This window comes from Phyllobates terribilis, unplaced genomic scaffold (genome assembly GCF_046119375.1).
Source record: "Phyllobates terribilis strain yellow unplaced genomic scaffold, ASM4611937v1 Scaffold_4__5_contigs__length_816908805, whole genome shotgun sequence".
In the NCBI taxonomy this organism is placed as follows: Eukaryota; Metazoa; Chordata; class Amphibia; order Anura; family Dendrobatidae; genus Phyllobates; species Phyllobates terribilis.
In genome coordinates, this window is record NW_027362764.1 from 252,301,092 (window position 1) to 252,318,321 (window position 17,230).

A 17,230-nucleotide genomic window follows, 5' to 3' on the forward strand; every position below is an offset into this window, starting at 1 on the left:
CGTCCTTGCATAGTGGTCCATTTCCCACTGTGCAGGAGCGCGCACTTGATCTCCTGTCCGGAATGTCTCTCTGGCTTCCCTCCATGCTGTCTGTTTGTGTCTGTCTCTGCTGCTTAAGGGCGGCGCCCGATCACTTCCTGCTTTTTGTACCTGCTGTGGGTCACACCCCTTGTGCGTCCTCAGCCTATTGCTGTCTGACACTTGGTATATAGCTCAGCAGCTCCCTTCTATCCCGGCCTGAGCATAGTGTTTTCCTTCAGTGTGTGCTTGCACTCTGAAGGTGCCAGGTCCCGTCTTTGTTTCCTTGTCTGCCTTTCCTGGAGGCTGTATTTCCAGGCCTGTCTGAACTTAGTCCTGTATGTCTCCTGCTTTGCGGTATTAGTTCCCGTGTCTGAACTAAGTCCTGTATGTCTCCTGCTTTTTGTATCAGTTCCCGTGTCTGAACTGAGTCCTGTATGTCTCCTGCTTTTTGTATCAGTTCCCGTGTCTGAACTGAGTCCTGTATGTCTCCTGCTTTGCGGTATCAGCTCCCGTGTCTGAACTGTGTCCTGTATGTCTCCTGCTTTGCGGTATTAGTTCCCGTGTCTGAACTAAGTCCTGTATGTCTCCTGCTTTGCGGTATTAGTTCCCGTGTCTGAACTGAGTCCTTTCTGTGTTCTCTTGTCTGTCCTGTCTGAACACGCTCCTTGCCTGTTCGTTCCGCCTTCTAGTGGCCGATTTCCTAGACCCGCTCCTGTTTCTGGTCTGTCCTGTCTGAACACGCTCCTTGCCTGTTCGTTCCGCCTCTCTGGGGGCCGTATTCCCAGACCCGCTCCTGTATCCCGCTGCAGTGTCGGTCTCCTCCGTACACTCAGTTCCAGTCTGAACACTCTTCTGTCCTTTACCTGTTTTGCCTCTATGTCCGTTCCCTTCCTTTTTCTGCAGAGTCTGAACTCGTACCTAACTCCTGCTTGTTGTCTCTGCAAGTACTGTGTGAGTATCTGGCTCTGTCTTTCCCTTCCTGTCTGTTCCGTGTGAACAGAGCCTGTCCTCCCTGCTCAGCCTTGTCTGCACTCTAGCTGTGCTTGCCTGTAACCCTCTGCCTGTATTGTTCCTGAATCCCGGTGTGTACTGGGTCCTATCCCGCCTGTGTTCCTACCTGCTAGTGCCTCCCTGTCTGCACTCTAGCTGTGCTTGCCTTTACCCCCCTGCCTGCATACCCGCCTGCCTGCATACCAGTCGTGCCTGCCTATACCCTCCAGTCTGTGTGCCAGCCTACCAGCCTGTTCCTGTATTTCCTTGTGTGGGTCAACAGCCGTGTCCGGGGTCTGTCCTGGAGTAGCACCTGGTCCCTCTGCTCGGTTCCTCCTTGGTGCACTGGCGTCGTATGCCGTCGTGCGACCCTGGTCGGATCGGGTGAATACTTAGTCACGCCCCTCCAGGCATTCACTCTCCGGCACGGTCCAGTGGAATCACTACCAATCCCACGCACACGCCGCTTAGCCCGGGCGTGTGCATAACAGCCTGTAGGTTTAAAATTCTCACTATAGCACTGGATAAAATCGTTGAGAGGTGTAGTTTCCAAAATGGGGTCACTTGTGGGGGGTTTCCACTGTTTAGGCACATCAAGGGCTCTCCAAACACGACATGGTGCCTGCTCTCAATTCCAGCCATTTTTGCGTTCCAAAAAGTCAAACGGTGCTCCTTCCCTTCCCGGCCCTGCCATGCGCCAAAACAGTAGTTTTCCCCTATGTATGGGGTATCGGTGTACTCAGGAGAAATTGCACAACAAATTTCGGGGTCCATTTTTTCCTGTTACCCTTGTGAAAATAAATTTGGGGCTAAAGTAAAATTTTTGTGCAGAAAAAAAAAGTAGTGTTCATTTTTTCCTTCCATATTGCTTCAGTTCCTGTGAAGCACCTGAGGGGTTTATAAACTTGTTGAATGTGGTTTTGAGGACTTTGAGGGGTGCAGTATTTAGAATGGCGTCACATTTGGGTATTTTGTCATATAGGCCAGCCCCCCCCCAAAAGTCACTTAAAATGTGATGTGGTCCCTAAAAAATGGTTTTGTAAATTTTGTTGAAAAAATGAGAAATTGCTGATCAACTTTTAACCCTTCTAACTTCCTAACAACAACAGCAAAAATTATGTTTCCAAAATTGTGCTGATGGAAATTAGACATGTGGTAAATGTTATTTATTAACTATTTTGTGTGACATCACTCTCTGGTTTAAGGGCATAAGAATTTTAAAGTTTGAAAATTGCGAAATTTTCGCCAAATTTCCAATATTTTCACAAATTAATGCTAGTCATATCGAACATATTATACTGCTATCATGAAGTACAGTATGTTACGAGAAAACAATCTCAGAATCAGTGGTATCCATTGAAGCGTTCCAGAGTTATTACCACATAAAGTGACGCTGGTCAGATTTCAAAAATTTGCCCTGGTCATTAAGATCAGAATTGACTCTGTCACTAAGAGGTTAAAGGGAACCTAAATATGCAAATTGCCTTTTCAGAGAGGAAGAGGACTTGAACTCTAGTCCACCTTTTGGAAGTAGCAATTCTAAAAGTCAATATCAACCTTTTAATGAGCCTTGCCACATGACTTGGGATAAAAGCCAAACCAGATACTCTTTGCAGACAGTGTTTCAGGCTGTTGCCCAAGGTCAGTGCAAAGTGTGAGATCTGATTTGGCTGTATTCAATTTCCCATCAAAAGTTGTTGCCATCAATGTATCGTCTGTGTGGTTAACGCCTTGATGGCCGCCGATACTCCTTTTAACAGTGGCTGTTAAGGGGCCTTATTCCTCAGCCTTGCTTTTTCAAATGGAAAAGCGGTGCTGAGGAATAAGTGAATAGCCCCCCCCCACCCTCCCCCCGGTGGGTAGAAATCCCGCTAGTGACAGCTGCCCCGATTGGTTTTTGAGCTAATTTAACCCCATAAAAAAAAAAAAATTGAACTGCTGTTTTTTGTTCATTTTGTATCTGAAAAATCGGAATAAAAAGTGGTCAAAAACATACCCCAAAATAGTGCCCAAAAAGTAAGCCCTCATGCAACTCTGTTCGCCGAAAAATAAAAAAGTTACAGTTCTCATTATATGTCGACTAAAAACAATTTTTAAGGAGAAAAATCATTTTTACTGTGATAGTAGCAAAACATAAAAAAACTGAATAAATCTGGTATCGCTGTAATCACACCGACCCGAAGATTGAAGCCGTCTGATCACTTATACAGCAACAGTGAACCATGAAAAAAATAAGAACTATTCTTGTACGGCTGTCTATTTGTTCATTCTCCTTCCAAAAAATCGGAATAAGGCTTGGCTCACATTTATCCTGGACTCTCTGCTGAGCTCTTAAGTCGGGGTTTCCGTGTAAATCCCCAAAAATGTGATTCAGACTAAACCCCTGACTGAACCACTCACTTATGAGGCAGTTTGAGTGACTTTGGACTGTGTCTGGTCTGTGTTCCGGCGGTGTCCCATCATTTTAGGTGTCTTTTTAGCGCACCGTTCTGTGCACACCTAAAAAGATGGATACCACCGGAACAGACTCCCAGAGTCCAAAGTTTCTCCATTTTCCTCATTCGAGTGAGTGGTTTAGCCGGGGGGATTCGTCTGAATGACATTTTTGTAGGGTTTACACAGAATCACCGACATACTGGAAGCGATCCAAAAATTTTTATGCACCCCGAAATGTTACCAATAAAAACCCTAACTTATCCTGCACAAAACCAGCCCCACTCAGGTCTGTCACTGGAAATATACGGGTTGCCATATTACTGGTAGAACAAAGACTCCGGAAAAGTGACAGCTCCCTCCCCCCTCAAATAAAATCCAGTGAAATCTGCGCTCCCAAATGCCCCCTCCTTCTGAGCCCCACTGTGCCTAAATCACAGTAAGCGGCCACATTTTTGACATTACTGTAGTAGGTAGAGCTCAATTAACAATTTATGTGGTGCACGTCTCCAGAAGCACAAGCTGGGCACAATGTATGGGGGTCCTACAATATATGGGGGCTCTACAATGTATGGTGACACAAGGTGTGAGAGGTGCACTTTTTACAATTGGGTCTCTTTTGGGGTTTTTCTGCTGTTCTTGCCAGGGCTGTGGAGTCGGTAAGGCAAACCTCTGACTCCTCAATTTCCCTTACTTCCGACTCCACAGCACTACCTCACTACTGAGCATGTACATAAAGTGCCGCACAGATTCATCTAAACTTAAAGCTTAGATCAGGAACAGAGCAAACATTTATAGGACATTTCATAACTTTCCCAAATTCTTATGAAAACATTTATAGCACAACCTGCATTGTACTACTTTACCCAATGTATTATATATTTTAGGAGTCAGTTGGTCCATTTTATACCGACTCCACCAAAATGGACACAGACTCCACAGCCCTGGACTCCACAGCACTGTCTCACTACTGAGCATGTACATAAAGTTAAGCACAGATTCATCTCAACAAAAATCCGAGATACTTAGATCAGGAATAGAACAGACACAGGGGTTGACACTAACAGCTTTGGGCCCCTGTGTCTGGGCCCCCCTCATTTTATGACAACAAAGCTAAACCGTGCCCTCTTGTTATATACAGCACCATCCCTTACTTATCAGATTGTATAGAGCCCTGTCTTTATTACATATCGTCCTCTCTTGTTAGATATATAATGCAATGACGGCTGATGGAGCATGGGAGCGTTTATTTTCTGAATGGAGGTGGCTGATGGACTGGACTTCTGGTCTGATGCTGCCACATGAGTAGTCATTTTATATCTAACAAGAGAGAGCTCTATGTAATAAAGAGAGAGTGCTGTGATTAAAGGGAACCTGTCATTTCCTAGCACTATCTACACTGCCCCCATTGCTTTGTTGCTGTGACAGTTAAAGTGCCGACAGCTGAGCGGCAGGGGAAGTGGTGCAGGGACCCACGCCGGCGGTCCCCGCACCTAGATCGCTGTGATCGGTCAGTCAAACTGACTGATCTCAGCATGATCGCGCAGGAGAAGCTGAAATATCAGCGTCTCCTGCCCGATCAGTGCCGGAGCTCAGCGCTGCCAGTGGCTGAGTTCCAGCACTAACAGCCAGGAGCGGTGTCAGTGCCGCCCCTAGCTGTTAACCCCCTGAATGCTGCGATCGAGCGCGATCGTAGCGTTCAGGAGGCAGGCAGAGGGCTGGGAGCTCCCTCTGCCTTCAGATCAGCGTCCCCGCGATGTAATCGCTGTGCCCGATCAGTGCCATGGTGACCAGGGGTTGTCCTGACGACCCCCTGGTAACCAAGCTATGGAAAGCTGCTCACAGCATGGGCTCAGGAGCTTTCACTAAAGGTATAATGCACTGCAATCTAGTGCAGTGCAATGCATTATACCTGTGATCAAAGAGAAAAAAGTGAAAGTCTCATAAAGTGACTAAGTAAAAAAAATTGTAAAAATATGTAAAAAAAAGAATAAATAAAATAAAAATATTCACTAATTAATACACATTTTTATGTAAAAAAAAAAAAAAAGTACACATATTTGGTATCGCTGCGTCCGTAACGACCCGATCTATAAAAGTGTCACTAGTTAACCCCTTCAGTGAACGCCGTAAAAAAAACGAGGCAAACGATGCTTTATCATCATACCGCTGGAAAAAAGTGTAATAAAACGCGATAAAAAAACGAATATAAGTAAAATTGGTACCGCTGAAAAAAGTAATCTTGTCCAGCAAAAAAACAAGCCGCCATATAGCTCCATCAGCCGAAAAATAAAAGTTATAGCTCTCAAAATAAAGCGATGCAAAAAAAATATTTATTCTATAAAAGTTTGTGTAAAAGCGCCAAAACTTAAAAAAATGCTATAAATGTGGTACCGCTGTAAACGTACAGACCTGAAGAATAAAGCTGTCTTATTACTTTTACCACACGCGGAATGGCATAAAAAAAACACAATTCCTGAATTGACAGTTTTTGTTCATTCTCCCTCCCCTAAAATTGGAAAAGAAAGCGATCAAAAAATGTTATGTGCCCAAAAATGGTAGCAATAAAAACGTCAACTTGTCCTGCAAAAAACAAGCTGTCACATGACTGTCCCGGAGGAAGATTCCCTATAATGAGGCAGATGGAGGCACTGTGGACGCCGTCTGACCTGTGATCCGGCGGTGTCCGTCTTTTTAGGCGTGCATAAAAGCGCGGTCAGCCACAGTTTTGTGCACCTCTGAAAAGAAGTACGACGCTAAACAGAGGCCAGACTGAGCCCAGAGTAACTCTGCTGCCTCATTATAGTGAATGGATCCCCTGGGGGCTGTCACCTGAATCGCGCCACTGAGATTTAGATGGAAACCCCAAAATAAGTGCTCAGCATAGAGTGTGATCCCAAATATTATGTAAAATATTCCCAATAAAATCTTCAACTCAATCCACAAAAAAAAAACCCACTCAGGTCTGTCATTGTAAATATAGGGGGCTTCCACATTACTGGTAGTACAAATGCTCTGGAAAAGTGAAATGGCTCCTCGCCCCCAAAAGAAATTCGGCAAATTCTGAGCTCCGAAATTCTAATGCCCTCCTCCCCCCGCCCTTCTGAGCTCCAGTGTGTCTAAACCACATTTAGTATCCATGTGTTTGGCAGGGGTATAATTTCCAAAATGGGGTCACTTGAGGGGGGATTCTGCTCTTCTAGCATTTAGGCGCTCTGTATATGGAGTCCGCAACTTATCTAGGAAAATCTGCGCTCCAGGAGGCGAATAGCGCTCCGTCCCTCCTGAGTGTCGCTGTGTGGCTAAGCAGTACTGTACCGCCACATATGGGGTATTGCCACATTCATCAGAAATTGTGGGACACATTTTGGTGCCAGTTTTATCCATTATCCCCATTTGAAAATGTAAAATCTGGGGCTAAAACAAAATTTTAGCGGTAAAAATGTAATTATTTTTCCTTCACTGCCCAATGGTATAAAATTCTGAGACACACCCGTGGTGTCAATATGATCACTGAACCCCTATACGAGTTGATTGAGAGGTGTAGTTTGTAAAATGGGGTCACTTACGGGGAATTCTGCTGTTATGGCACCTCAGGGGCTCTCCCAGTGGGTTATGGCACCCTCAAACCATAACAGTAAAATGTGCACTACAATATGGTGCTCCTTCCCTTCTGACCTTTGCACTGGGCCTCAAAAGTAGTTCCCAATTACATGTAGGGTATTAGCGTACTCAGAAGAAATTGCACAATAAAATGAGAGGTCAATTTTCTCCTGTTACCCTTGTGCAAATAAAAAAATTTGGGGCTAAAAGAAAATTTTTGTAGAAAAAAAAGGAATTTTTTATTTTCATGGCTCTACGTTATAAACTTCTGTGAAGCACCTGGGTGCTCAAAGTGCTCACCACACATCTAGAGAAGTTCCTTGAGGGGTCTAGTTTCCAAAATGAGGTCACTTGTGGGGTGTCTCTACTGTTTAGGTACATCAGGGGCTCTCTAAAAGTGACACGGCGTCCGCTCTCAATTCCTGCCAATTTTGCGTTCAAAAAGTCAAATGGTGCTCCTTCCCTTCCAAACCCTGCCGTGAGCTCAAACAGTGGTTTTCCCCAACATATAGGGTATCAGTGAACTCCTGAGAAATTGAGGATAAAAGTTCATTTTTGTGGAAAAAGTTAGATTTTTTTTATTTTATTTTCACGGCTCTACGTTATAAACTTCTATGTTGCACCTGGGGTTTCAAAGTGCTCACCAAACATCTAGTTTCCAAAATGGTGTCACTTGTGGGGGGTTTCCACCGTTTAGGCACATCAGGGGCTCTCCAAACACGACATGGCGTCCGCTAATTATTCCAACAAACTTTGAATTCAAAAAGTCAAATGGCGCTTCGTCCCTTCTGAGCCCTGCTGTGTGCCCAAACAGTGGTTTTCCGCCACATATTGGGTATCTGCATGCTCAAGAGCAGTTTGGGGTCCATTTTTATCTGTTACCCTTGTGAAAATAAAAAAAATGGGTCTAAATTAATTTTTTTGTGAAAAAAAAGTTAAATGTTAGTTTTATTCTTCCTCATTGTTTCATTTTCTGTGAAGCACCTGAAGGGTTAATAAACTTCTTGAATGTGGTTATGAGCCCCTTGAGGGGTGCTGTTTTTGGAATGATGTCACTCCTGGGTAATTTCTGTCATAAAGGCACCGCAAAATCACTTCAAATGTGATGTGGTCCCTAAAAAAAAAAATAAAAAAAAATGGTTTTGTAAATTTTGTTGTAAAAATGAGAAATCTCTGGTCAACTTTTAATCCTTATAATTTCCTAACAAAAAAAATTGTTTCCAAAACTGTGCTGATGTAAAGTAGACATGTGCTAAATGTTATTTATTAACTATTTTGTGTGACATATCTTGTGTGATTTAAGGGCATAACAATTCTAAGTTTGAAAATTGCAACATTTTCAAAATTTTCGCCAAATTTCCGTTTTTTTCCCCACAAATAAACGCAAGTGATATCGAATAAATGTTACCATTATCATGAAGTACAATATGTCACGAAAAAAACAAACTCCGAATCAGGGGGATCCGTTGAAGCGTTCCAGAGTAATTACCTCATAAAGTGACAGTGGTCAGATTTAAAAAATAAGGCCTGATTATTAACCTACAAAGTGGCTCGGTCCTTAAGGGGTTAAGCACAAAATCTTTACAAAGTTATGTTCACACACGTGTTTTTTTCTGCTGCTAACTTTTCTCTGGCAAGTAAACAGCTGCGTAAAAAACGCGCGTATCTGCTGCTTATTTTTGACCACCCATTACTTTCTATGGGTGAAAAAATGCAGCAAAAACGCAGGTGCATTTTCTGCTGCAGAAACGCTGAAAGAAGTGACATGCTCCATTTTTTAAATACGCAATCAAGCCAGAAAATACGCAGCAAACAAAAAGCAACATGTGTAAACAGAGTATTCTGGTTTCTCATAGACTTTGCTGGTACTGCTAGACGCAGCTGAAAATTTGCATAAAAATCTGCTGCAAAATACGCTGCAAAACACAACATGTGTGAACATAGCCTACTAGTTTTCATTTTCATGCATTGGGAACATTGCACACTGTTTTCTAATTCAAAACATGAAGAGAAATGTACATAATTTTAGCTACTTTACAGAAAATAACAATGAACATTGGGCTGTTCAAAAATAGCAGTGTCTGCATTTGTCTTTACAAGCTCACAAGATGTACTTTTTTTTTCTTTTTTTTTTTTTTTAGGATTTAGCATTCCTGTGAATCACTAACCTAATATTTAGTTGTATAACTACAGTTTTTTTAGAACTGCTTCACATCTATGTTGCATAGAGTCAACCAACTTCTTGCACCTGTCATCTGTTATTCCAGTCCAGCATGCTTTGACGACATCCCACAATTATTTGACATTTGTTGGCTTTGTCTAAGAAATGGCATTTTTGATGTCACCCCACAAGTGTTCTATCAGATTAAGGTCTGGGATTGGGCTGGCCACTCCATAACCTCAATTTTGTTGGACTGGAACCAAGATTTCTCTTTTTGACTGGTGTATCTAGGTTCTTTGTCTTGTTGAAACAACCATTTCAAGCATATCCTCTTCAGCTTAGGGCAACATGACCTCTTCAAGTATTTTAATATGCGCAAACTGGTCCATGATCCCTGGTATGCGGTAAATAGGTCCGGCACCATAGTAAGAGAAATATGTCCATATCATTATGCTTGCATCACTATGCTTCACTGTCTTCAGAGTGTACTGTGGCTTGAATGCAGAGTTTGGGGGTCGACTGACGAACTGTCTGCGGCCCTTGGACCCAAAAAGAACAATTTTACTTTCATCAGTCCACAAAATGTTTCTCCATTTCTCTTTAGGCCAGTTGAGTGTTCTTTGGCAAATTTTATCCGCTTCAGTACATGTCTTTTCTTAACAGTGGTACTTTGCGGGGACCTCTTGCTAAGATATTAGCTTCACACAGGCATCTTCTAAATGTCACAGTACTCACAGGTAACTTGAGACTGTCTTTGACAGGGCTGTGGAATCGGTGTCCATTTTGGTGGAGTCGGTATAAAATGGACCAACTCCGACTCCTAAAATATATAATAAATTGGGTACAGTAGTTTAATGCAGTTTGTGGGGAATATTTTTTCATAAGAATTTGGGAAAGTTATGAAATATCCTATAAATGTCTGTCCTATTCCTGATCTAAGGGTCTAGACTTTTAGCTGAGATGAATCTGTGCTGCAGTTTATGTGCATGATAAGTAGTGAAGCTCCTCCTCTACAGAAAAAGGGGAAGAAAAAACAAACACACAGGGAAGGAATGCCTGCACTCATCTCAGAACTTCTGGAGTGAACAGGAAAGCAGAATTAAGAACAAAAAAAGAACAGGTTCTTGCTATTATAACTGATACTGCTTCAAACATGATAAGTACAATTAAATTGATGAATGAGAATAATGAAGGTGAACAGCAGCTAGAAGAACATTTCAGATTCCGTATGTTGGAGATGGAAGGCTGCAGTACTGCTCCCATAACGGAGGAACAAACCGATATTACTACAAAAGAACCGCAAAATGATTCTTTACAATTAGATGATCTTGTTGAAGCTGCTTCACACCTCTTTCCTATTTATCACATGCACTGTGTTGTACACACACTGCAGCTGGCAATAGGAGATAGTCTGCAAGAGGGACATGCTGCAACTCTGATTAGCAAAGTGAGGAAATTGGCTATTGCTGCCACAACCCCTAAAATTGATTCCTTCTTGAAGAGACAAGCTGGAAAAGGGGCAATTGTGGAATTACAAAATTTTTCACTTGCTCTGAAAGAAGTAGAAGAGTTCAATCATTCATCAAATGTGACTGTGCACAAGGCAATTCCTTTATACCCTGAAATTGTTAGTGATGTTGCCCATGTGGTTACTGCTTTGCCACTAACCCAAGTTAGTGTAGAGAGGTAAGGTGAATCACCTAAAGGTTAAATACTCAGAACACTACTAGATGAATTCCTTGAGGGTCTAGTTTCTAAAATGAGGTAACTTGTGATGGGGGTTACTGCTGGTTTGGCAAGTCAGGGGCTCTGCACATGGCATTCACAATCTATTCCAGACAAATTTACGTTCCAAAAATCAAATTGTGCTCTTTCCTTTCCGAGCCCTGCCATGTGCCCAAACAGTTTTTGACCCCATATGGGGTATCATTGTGTTCGGGAGAAATTGGTAACAAATTGTGGGGTCCGTTTTCTTTTATCAATTGTGAAAATTACAAATTTGGGCCTAAAACAACATTTTAGCTGAAAATAAAATAATTTTCAACATTTTAAAAAGTTCTGTGAAGCACTTACGGGTTCAACAAGCTCAACACAGCCCTAGATGAATTCCTTGATAGGTCTAGTTTCCAAAATGTGGTAACTTTTGTGGAGGTTTCTGCTGTTTTTGTACCTCAGAGACTTTGCAAATGAGACGTAGTGTCTGCAATCTATTCCAGCCAAATTTACTTCCAAATACCAAATGTAGCTTCTTCCGTTCCGTGTCCTGCTGTATGCCCTATAGAACTTTTTGACTATATGTGGGGTATTGTTGCGCTCAGATGAAAGTTGGTAACAAACTGTGGGGTCCACTCTTTTGTGTTATCTCTTGCAAAAGTGAAAAATTTGGGGCTAAAGCAGCATTTTCATTAAAAAAATGAAACTTTTCAATACAATGCGCTAATGTTATCAAATTTTGTGTAGTACCTATGGGTTCGAAATACTCACTATACCCCTGGATAAAATCCTTGTGGGGTGTAGTTTCCAAAATGGGGTCACTTGCGGGGAGTTTCCACTGTTTAGACACTTTAGGGGCCCTGGAAATGCTACATGGTGTCCACAATCTTTCAGCCAAATTTGGGTTCCAAAATTCAAATCCTTCCCGAGCCCTGACGTTTGTCCAAGCTGAGGTTTCTGACCACATGTCGGGTATCAGTGGGCTCAGAAGAATCTGTAACAAATTGTGGGGTCCATTTACTTGTGCTATTCCTTGTAAAAGTGAAAAAATGATGCTAATGCAACATTTTAGAGGAAAAAGGGTTAAAAAATATTAGCTTACAGCAGTTTTGAAGTATTTTGTGTGTGGGGGGTGCGGTTTTTAAAATGCTATCACTTTTGGCAGTTTCCAATATATGGGCCCCTCAAAGTCTATTTAAATCTGAATAGGTCTCTAAAGAAACTGGTTTTCTACATTTATTGAAAAAATTAGAAATCACTGCTAAATTTTAACTCTTCTAACATCCTTACAAAATAAAATAACATTTGAAAAAATGATGCAAATGTAAAGTATATATATGGGAAATGTTATTTATTAATTTGTACAGCGTGACTAACTGGTTTAAAGTTATAAAAATTGAAAGTTTGAAAATTGCTATTTTTTTCTGAATTTTCTCCAAAATTCGGATATTTTCACAAATAAATGCAAAACATATCAACCTAAATTTACCACTAAAAAAAAACCCACAATGTGTCATGAAAAAACATTCTCGGAATCACTGGGAAGCATTCCAGAGTTATTGCTACATGAAGTGACCATGGAAACATTTTAAAAATTTGGCTTCATTATTAAGGTCAAAATTGGCTTTGTTACTAAGGGGTTAAGATTGTTGACGATTGTCCAGCAGTTTCGATTCCTTCTTTTTGTTTAAACATAACTTTTTTGTGAAAAAAATGTAAATCTTCATTTTCTTCCATGTTGCTTCAGTTCCTATGAATCACCTGAAGGGTTAATAAACTTCTTGAATGTGGTTTTGAGCACCTTGAGGGGTGCAGTTTTTAGAATGGTGTCACTTTTGCTTATTTTCGGTTATATAGACCCCTCAAAGTCACTTAAAATGTGATGTGGTCCCCGGAAAAAAAAAAAATAAAATTGTTTTGGTAAATTTTGTTGTAAAAATGAGAAATCGCTGGTGAGCTTTTAACCCTTAACTTCCTAACAAACGAAAATATTTTAAAAATTGTGCTGATGTAAAGTAGACATGTGAGAAATGTTATTTATTAACAATTTTGATGTATAACTGATTTAATTGCTTAAAAATTAAGTTTGAAAATTGCTACTTTTTCTAAATTTTCGCCAAATTTCCGTTTTTTTCCCCCACAAATAAACGCAAGTCATATCTAAGAAATTTTACCACTGTCATGAAGTGCAATATGTCACGAAAAAATAATCTCCAAATCAGTAGGATCCATTGAAGCGTGCCAGAGTTATTACCTCATAAAGTGACAATGGTCAGAATTGTAAAATTTGGCCTGGTCAGGAAGGTGAAAACCGTATACTGTTTCCTATGTTACATAACTGCAATTTATCCATAAAAAACAGATGCTATGCAATGGCTGTGTATGACATCCAAATTTTTTATTGGTCTGAGTGTCATCCAACACATAGAAGAAACTAGTGTTTTGTTTTTGTTTTTTTTACCTCACATTGTTTAGTTAAATTGCTGATTTGTACTGCCCCATTGAATAGCATTGGTTTGAGTGCTGTTTTTTTTTTTGTGGGGGACAGCACCAAAATTATGCTCGCGTGACCCTACCCTAACTTTTACAACTTAGGGCTCTTTCATACGTCTGTGTGTCTGGTACCTGTGGTGACAGTTTCCACACGTACCTGAGACACGTAGAGCCATTCATATGAATGGGTCTACACTCTGAACGCATGTCAGTGTGTTTCCACGGACCATTTGTCCGTGTAATTCACACGTAGACATGTCAGTTTTTGGCCGGCAACTCGGATCACACGGCCCCATTCAAGTCAATGGGTCCGTGTAAACACGTATTGCACACTGATGCCATCCGTGTGACACGTACCAGTGCTTGGGAATCAGCCGGAACAGTTAGCGCTGTTCCCAAGCGCCGAGTGCTGAACGCTGCCCTCATCATAGTCTCCTGCCGGCGCTGCGATCAGCACCAGCAGGAGATAATGCAGAGAGTAGTAGTAGTCTGCTCCCGGTGTCTCCACCTGTAAAAATAAGAATAAACTAAAAAAAATCCATATACTCACCTGTCCCAAGTGTCCCCCGCTGTAATCCATGCTACCGCTCAGCAGAGGAATCTGGTAGAATGACTCCTGCGGTGAGCGGGCCTCAGAGCTGTGCTGAGCTCAGTGAGTGACAGGACACCGCTCGTTGAGCACAGCTCCGGGGCCCGTCCACTGGAGTGAGTCATTCTCCCCGGCGTGAGCGGTCACATAGATTACAGTGGGGGGAGACTTAAAACAGGTGAGTATATGGATTTTTTTATTTTTATTTTTACAGACAGCGGGAGCAGACACTACTACCCTCATCACGGTCCCCTGATGGTGCTGATCGCAGCGCCGGCAGGGGACTATGATGAGGGCAGCTTTCAGCACCTGGCACTTGGGAACAGTACTAACTGTACCCCTGATTCTCAAGCGCCGGTACGTGTGCTCCTGATGCGGCACATGGTTGCCAGACGTGTGCCACAGGTGCACGCGGACACTGATATCTCCGGTACTGGATTTTCCAGTACTGGAAATATCCAGACGTGCGAAACCAGCCTTAATCTGTAGATACCTGTCAATTATTTAAAGGGAACCTGTTGCATCCTTTTTTGATACTAAACTGCCCCTGTGTCTTGTTAGTGATGCACATTGCATTTATCGAGAAAAACGTCTGTTTTTCGCAAAAAAACCCCACTTTTTATACTTTGATTGCACCACATTCTTTTGAGTCATAGGAGTGGGGATTTCTATCTTTCCAGTCACAGTCAGTCAAATGCTTTTTCAAATTCTCCTCGCCCATCGCAACATAATTCATTCCCTTCACTGCTGCCTATGTCATCGAAACCTTCCAGCAGATCTCGTGCTTGCGCAATGACTATCAGCGTTTCAGGCATTTGCACTGAATGCTCCAGAGCTCCTGAGCGTCACACTGATTCTCAGCTGTTCCGGAACATGTATGCAATGAAGCTGGGACGTACACCCAGATTCAGTGCGTATACTCGGAAAGCCGATAGTCATTGTGCAAGAGCGTGATCTGCTGGGAGATTTCAATGACTGAAACAGAAGGTATGTGGTGCAATCAACGTATAAAAAGTCTCCGTATTTTTCACAAAAAAACACGTTTTGCTTGAGAAAAACATATTAGTGATGCAATATTCATTACTAACAAGACATTGGGGGCAGTTTAATATCAGAAAATAAGTTGACCGGTTCCATTTAATGACAGAAAACCACTTTAATGGCCCCTTCAAATAATATAAAATGGACATCCTGGAATGAAAAAAACATAACGTGTTTAAAAAGATAGAATGCTGAAATTTAACAAATAACTTTAGCCTTTGTTGTGTTTTTTTTTACTGTCTTTTAAAACAAAGTGCCTGATACTATAAAATCTATAGCAAATACTGAAAAGTTTACATGCACAGCATTTTTATATTTTGTGTTTTTAGGGTCATTGCAATATTTTTTGTAGTTTTGATTTTTTTAACTTCTATTCTTTTTCATTTCTTTTAAGGTATAATGCTGTCAACATGTCAATGGATTCAATGCTCTGCGATCGTATTACGATTGCCAAAGAACTAATAAAAAGAGCAGAAGTCTTCTCCAAGTCTCACGCAGGAGGTGTAGAAGGTGGAGCAAAACTATGCAGCAAGCTAAGGGCTGAACTGAAGTTCTTGCAAAAAGTGGAGACTGGGAAAGTAGTCATTAAGGAGTCTCATTTAAAGAGCACTAATCTCGCTCATCTACAAGCCATTATTGAGTCAGCCGAGAGTCTAGAAGACGTGGTCAGTGTTCTCCATGTCTTCAGCTACAGTGACCAGTTTGGAGAGAAGCAAACACTAGTGGTTGATGTGGTTGCCAACGGTGGGCACACATGGGTTAAAGCCATAGGGAGAAAGGCAGAGGCTCTTCATAATATATGGATTGGACGTGGCCAATATGGCGATAAAAGCATCATTGAACAGGCAGAGGATTACTTACAAGCAAGCCGCCAGCAGCCTGTGCAATATAGCAGTCCTCATATCATATTTGCCTTTTACAACAGTGTCTCCAAACCTATGGCTGAAAAGCTAAAAGAGATGGGAATATCTGTACGTGGAGATATTGTTGCTGTTGCTCTCGGGATTGCCCAAGAAGAAAATGATCTAAGCTATAGTGAATCAGATGGGGAGGATGATGATGATGACGACTCTGAGCTTTTGCATATTGGCAAGGTAGATAGAGAAAATATAGTTGCCAGTGTGGCTTTCCCTATAGAGATTAAGGTTGAAATCTGCAACCGGGTGAACTTGGACATCACAACATTAATTGCCTACGTATCTGCTCTTAGCCATGGGGGCTGTCATTTTATCTTTAAGCAGCAGGTATTGACAGAGCAGGCAGCACAGGAAAGACAAGAAAAAGTGTTACCTTTGCTGGACTCCTTCATGGAGGGCAAGGAGCTTTTTGCCTGTGAGTGTGCCGTTAAAGACTTCCAATCCATATTGGAGACTTTAGGTGGAGCACACGAGAAAGAACGAGCTGCATCACTCATACAGAGAATTAATGTAGTCCCCGATCAGCCTTCTGAGCGTGCCTTAAACCTTGCTGCAAGCTCCAAAGTTAACAGCCGTTCAGTCTCCATATTTGGGACTGGGGACACTTTACGAGCGATCACTATGACTGCTAATAGTGGCTTTGTAAGAGCAGCCAATAACCAGGGTGTTAAATTCAGTGTGTTCATTCACCAACCTCGAGCACTTACCGAGAGCAAAGAGCCTTCTGCAAGTCCTATACCAAAGAATCATGTTGCATCTGACCTCCACTGACCTCAGGCAAAGTTGTATGTCAGGATCTCATTAGCCTGTTTGTCTTATTCATAAGAGGAAATTCCTAATGTTCTGTTTAATGCTTCCCATGATGTCTCTTCATAAGCATGTCATGTGCAGAAACATGTTCAATAAAGGCTTGAAGCTATGCACTTTGGCCACACTTGGCCTCCGAGTAGTTTACATTTCTTATAGGGAAGCGCTGGCCTTTGGCAAAGTTCTTGTTTACAATCAAAGGGCACTCATACTCCATGTGAGAAGTTTCACATTTTTTCCTCATTTTCAAGATCACTGCTTGTAATCGAGCTTCACTTGATCACTCCCAAAGGATGTTCTGGTCGTGTGATCAAGTGCACATCAAAATCGAGCTCTCGGTACAGTACTGTTGCTGTAAGGTCCCGGGTTTGTATGTGCATCACTGAACATGAACAGATTTTCTTACTCTGGGAGTTAATGGCGAAGGTTTCTATTCAGTTTCTACATGCAGAGAGATTGAAT

General features: G+C 41.9%; 1 protein-coding gene across 2 annotated transcripts in view; it reads left to right on the forward strand.

Moving 5' to 3' along the window:
* CUNH7orf25 (chromosome unknown C7orf25 homolog) overlaps positions 1 to 16,884 on the forward strand; it is a 28,006-nt gene extending 11,122 nt beyond the window's left edge. For both annotated transcript variants that reach the window (XM_073676595.1, XM_073676596.1), the window contains exon 2: positions 15,439 to 16,884. In XM_073676595.1, coding sequence (XP_073532696.1) covers positions 15,455 to 16,732 — 1,278 coding nt within the window. In that variant the 5' untranslated portion in view covers positions 15,439 to 15,454 and the 3' untranslated portion in view covers positions 16,733 to 16,884. The remainder of the gene's footprint in view (positions 1 to 15,438) is intronic.
* Positions 16,885 to 17,230: the final 346 nt, after the last annotated feature.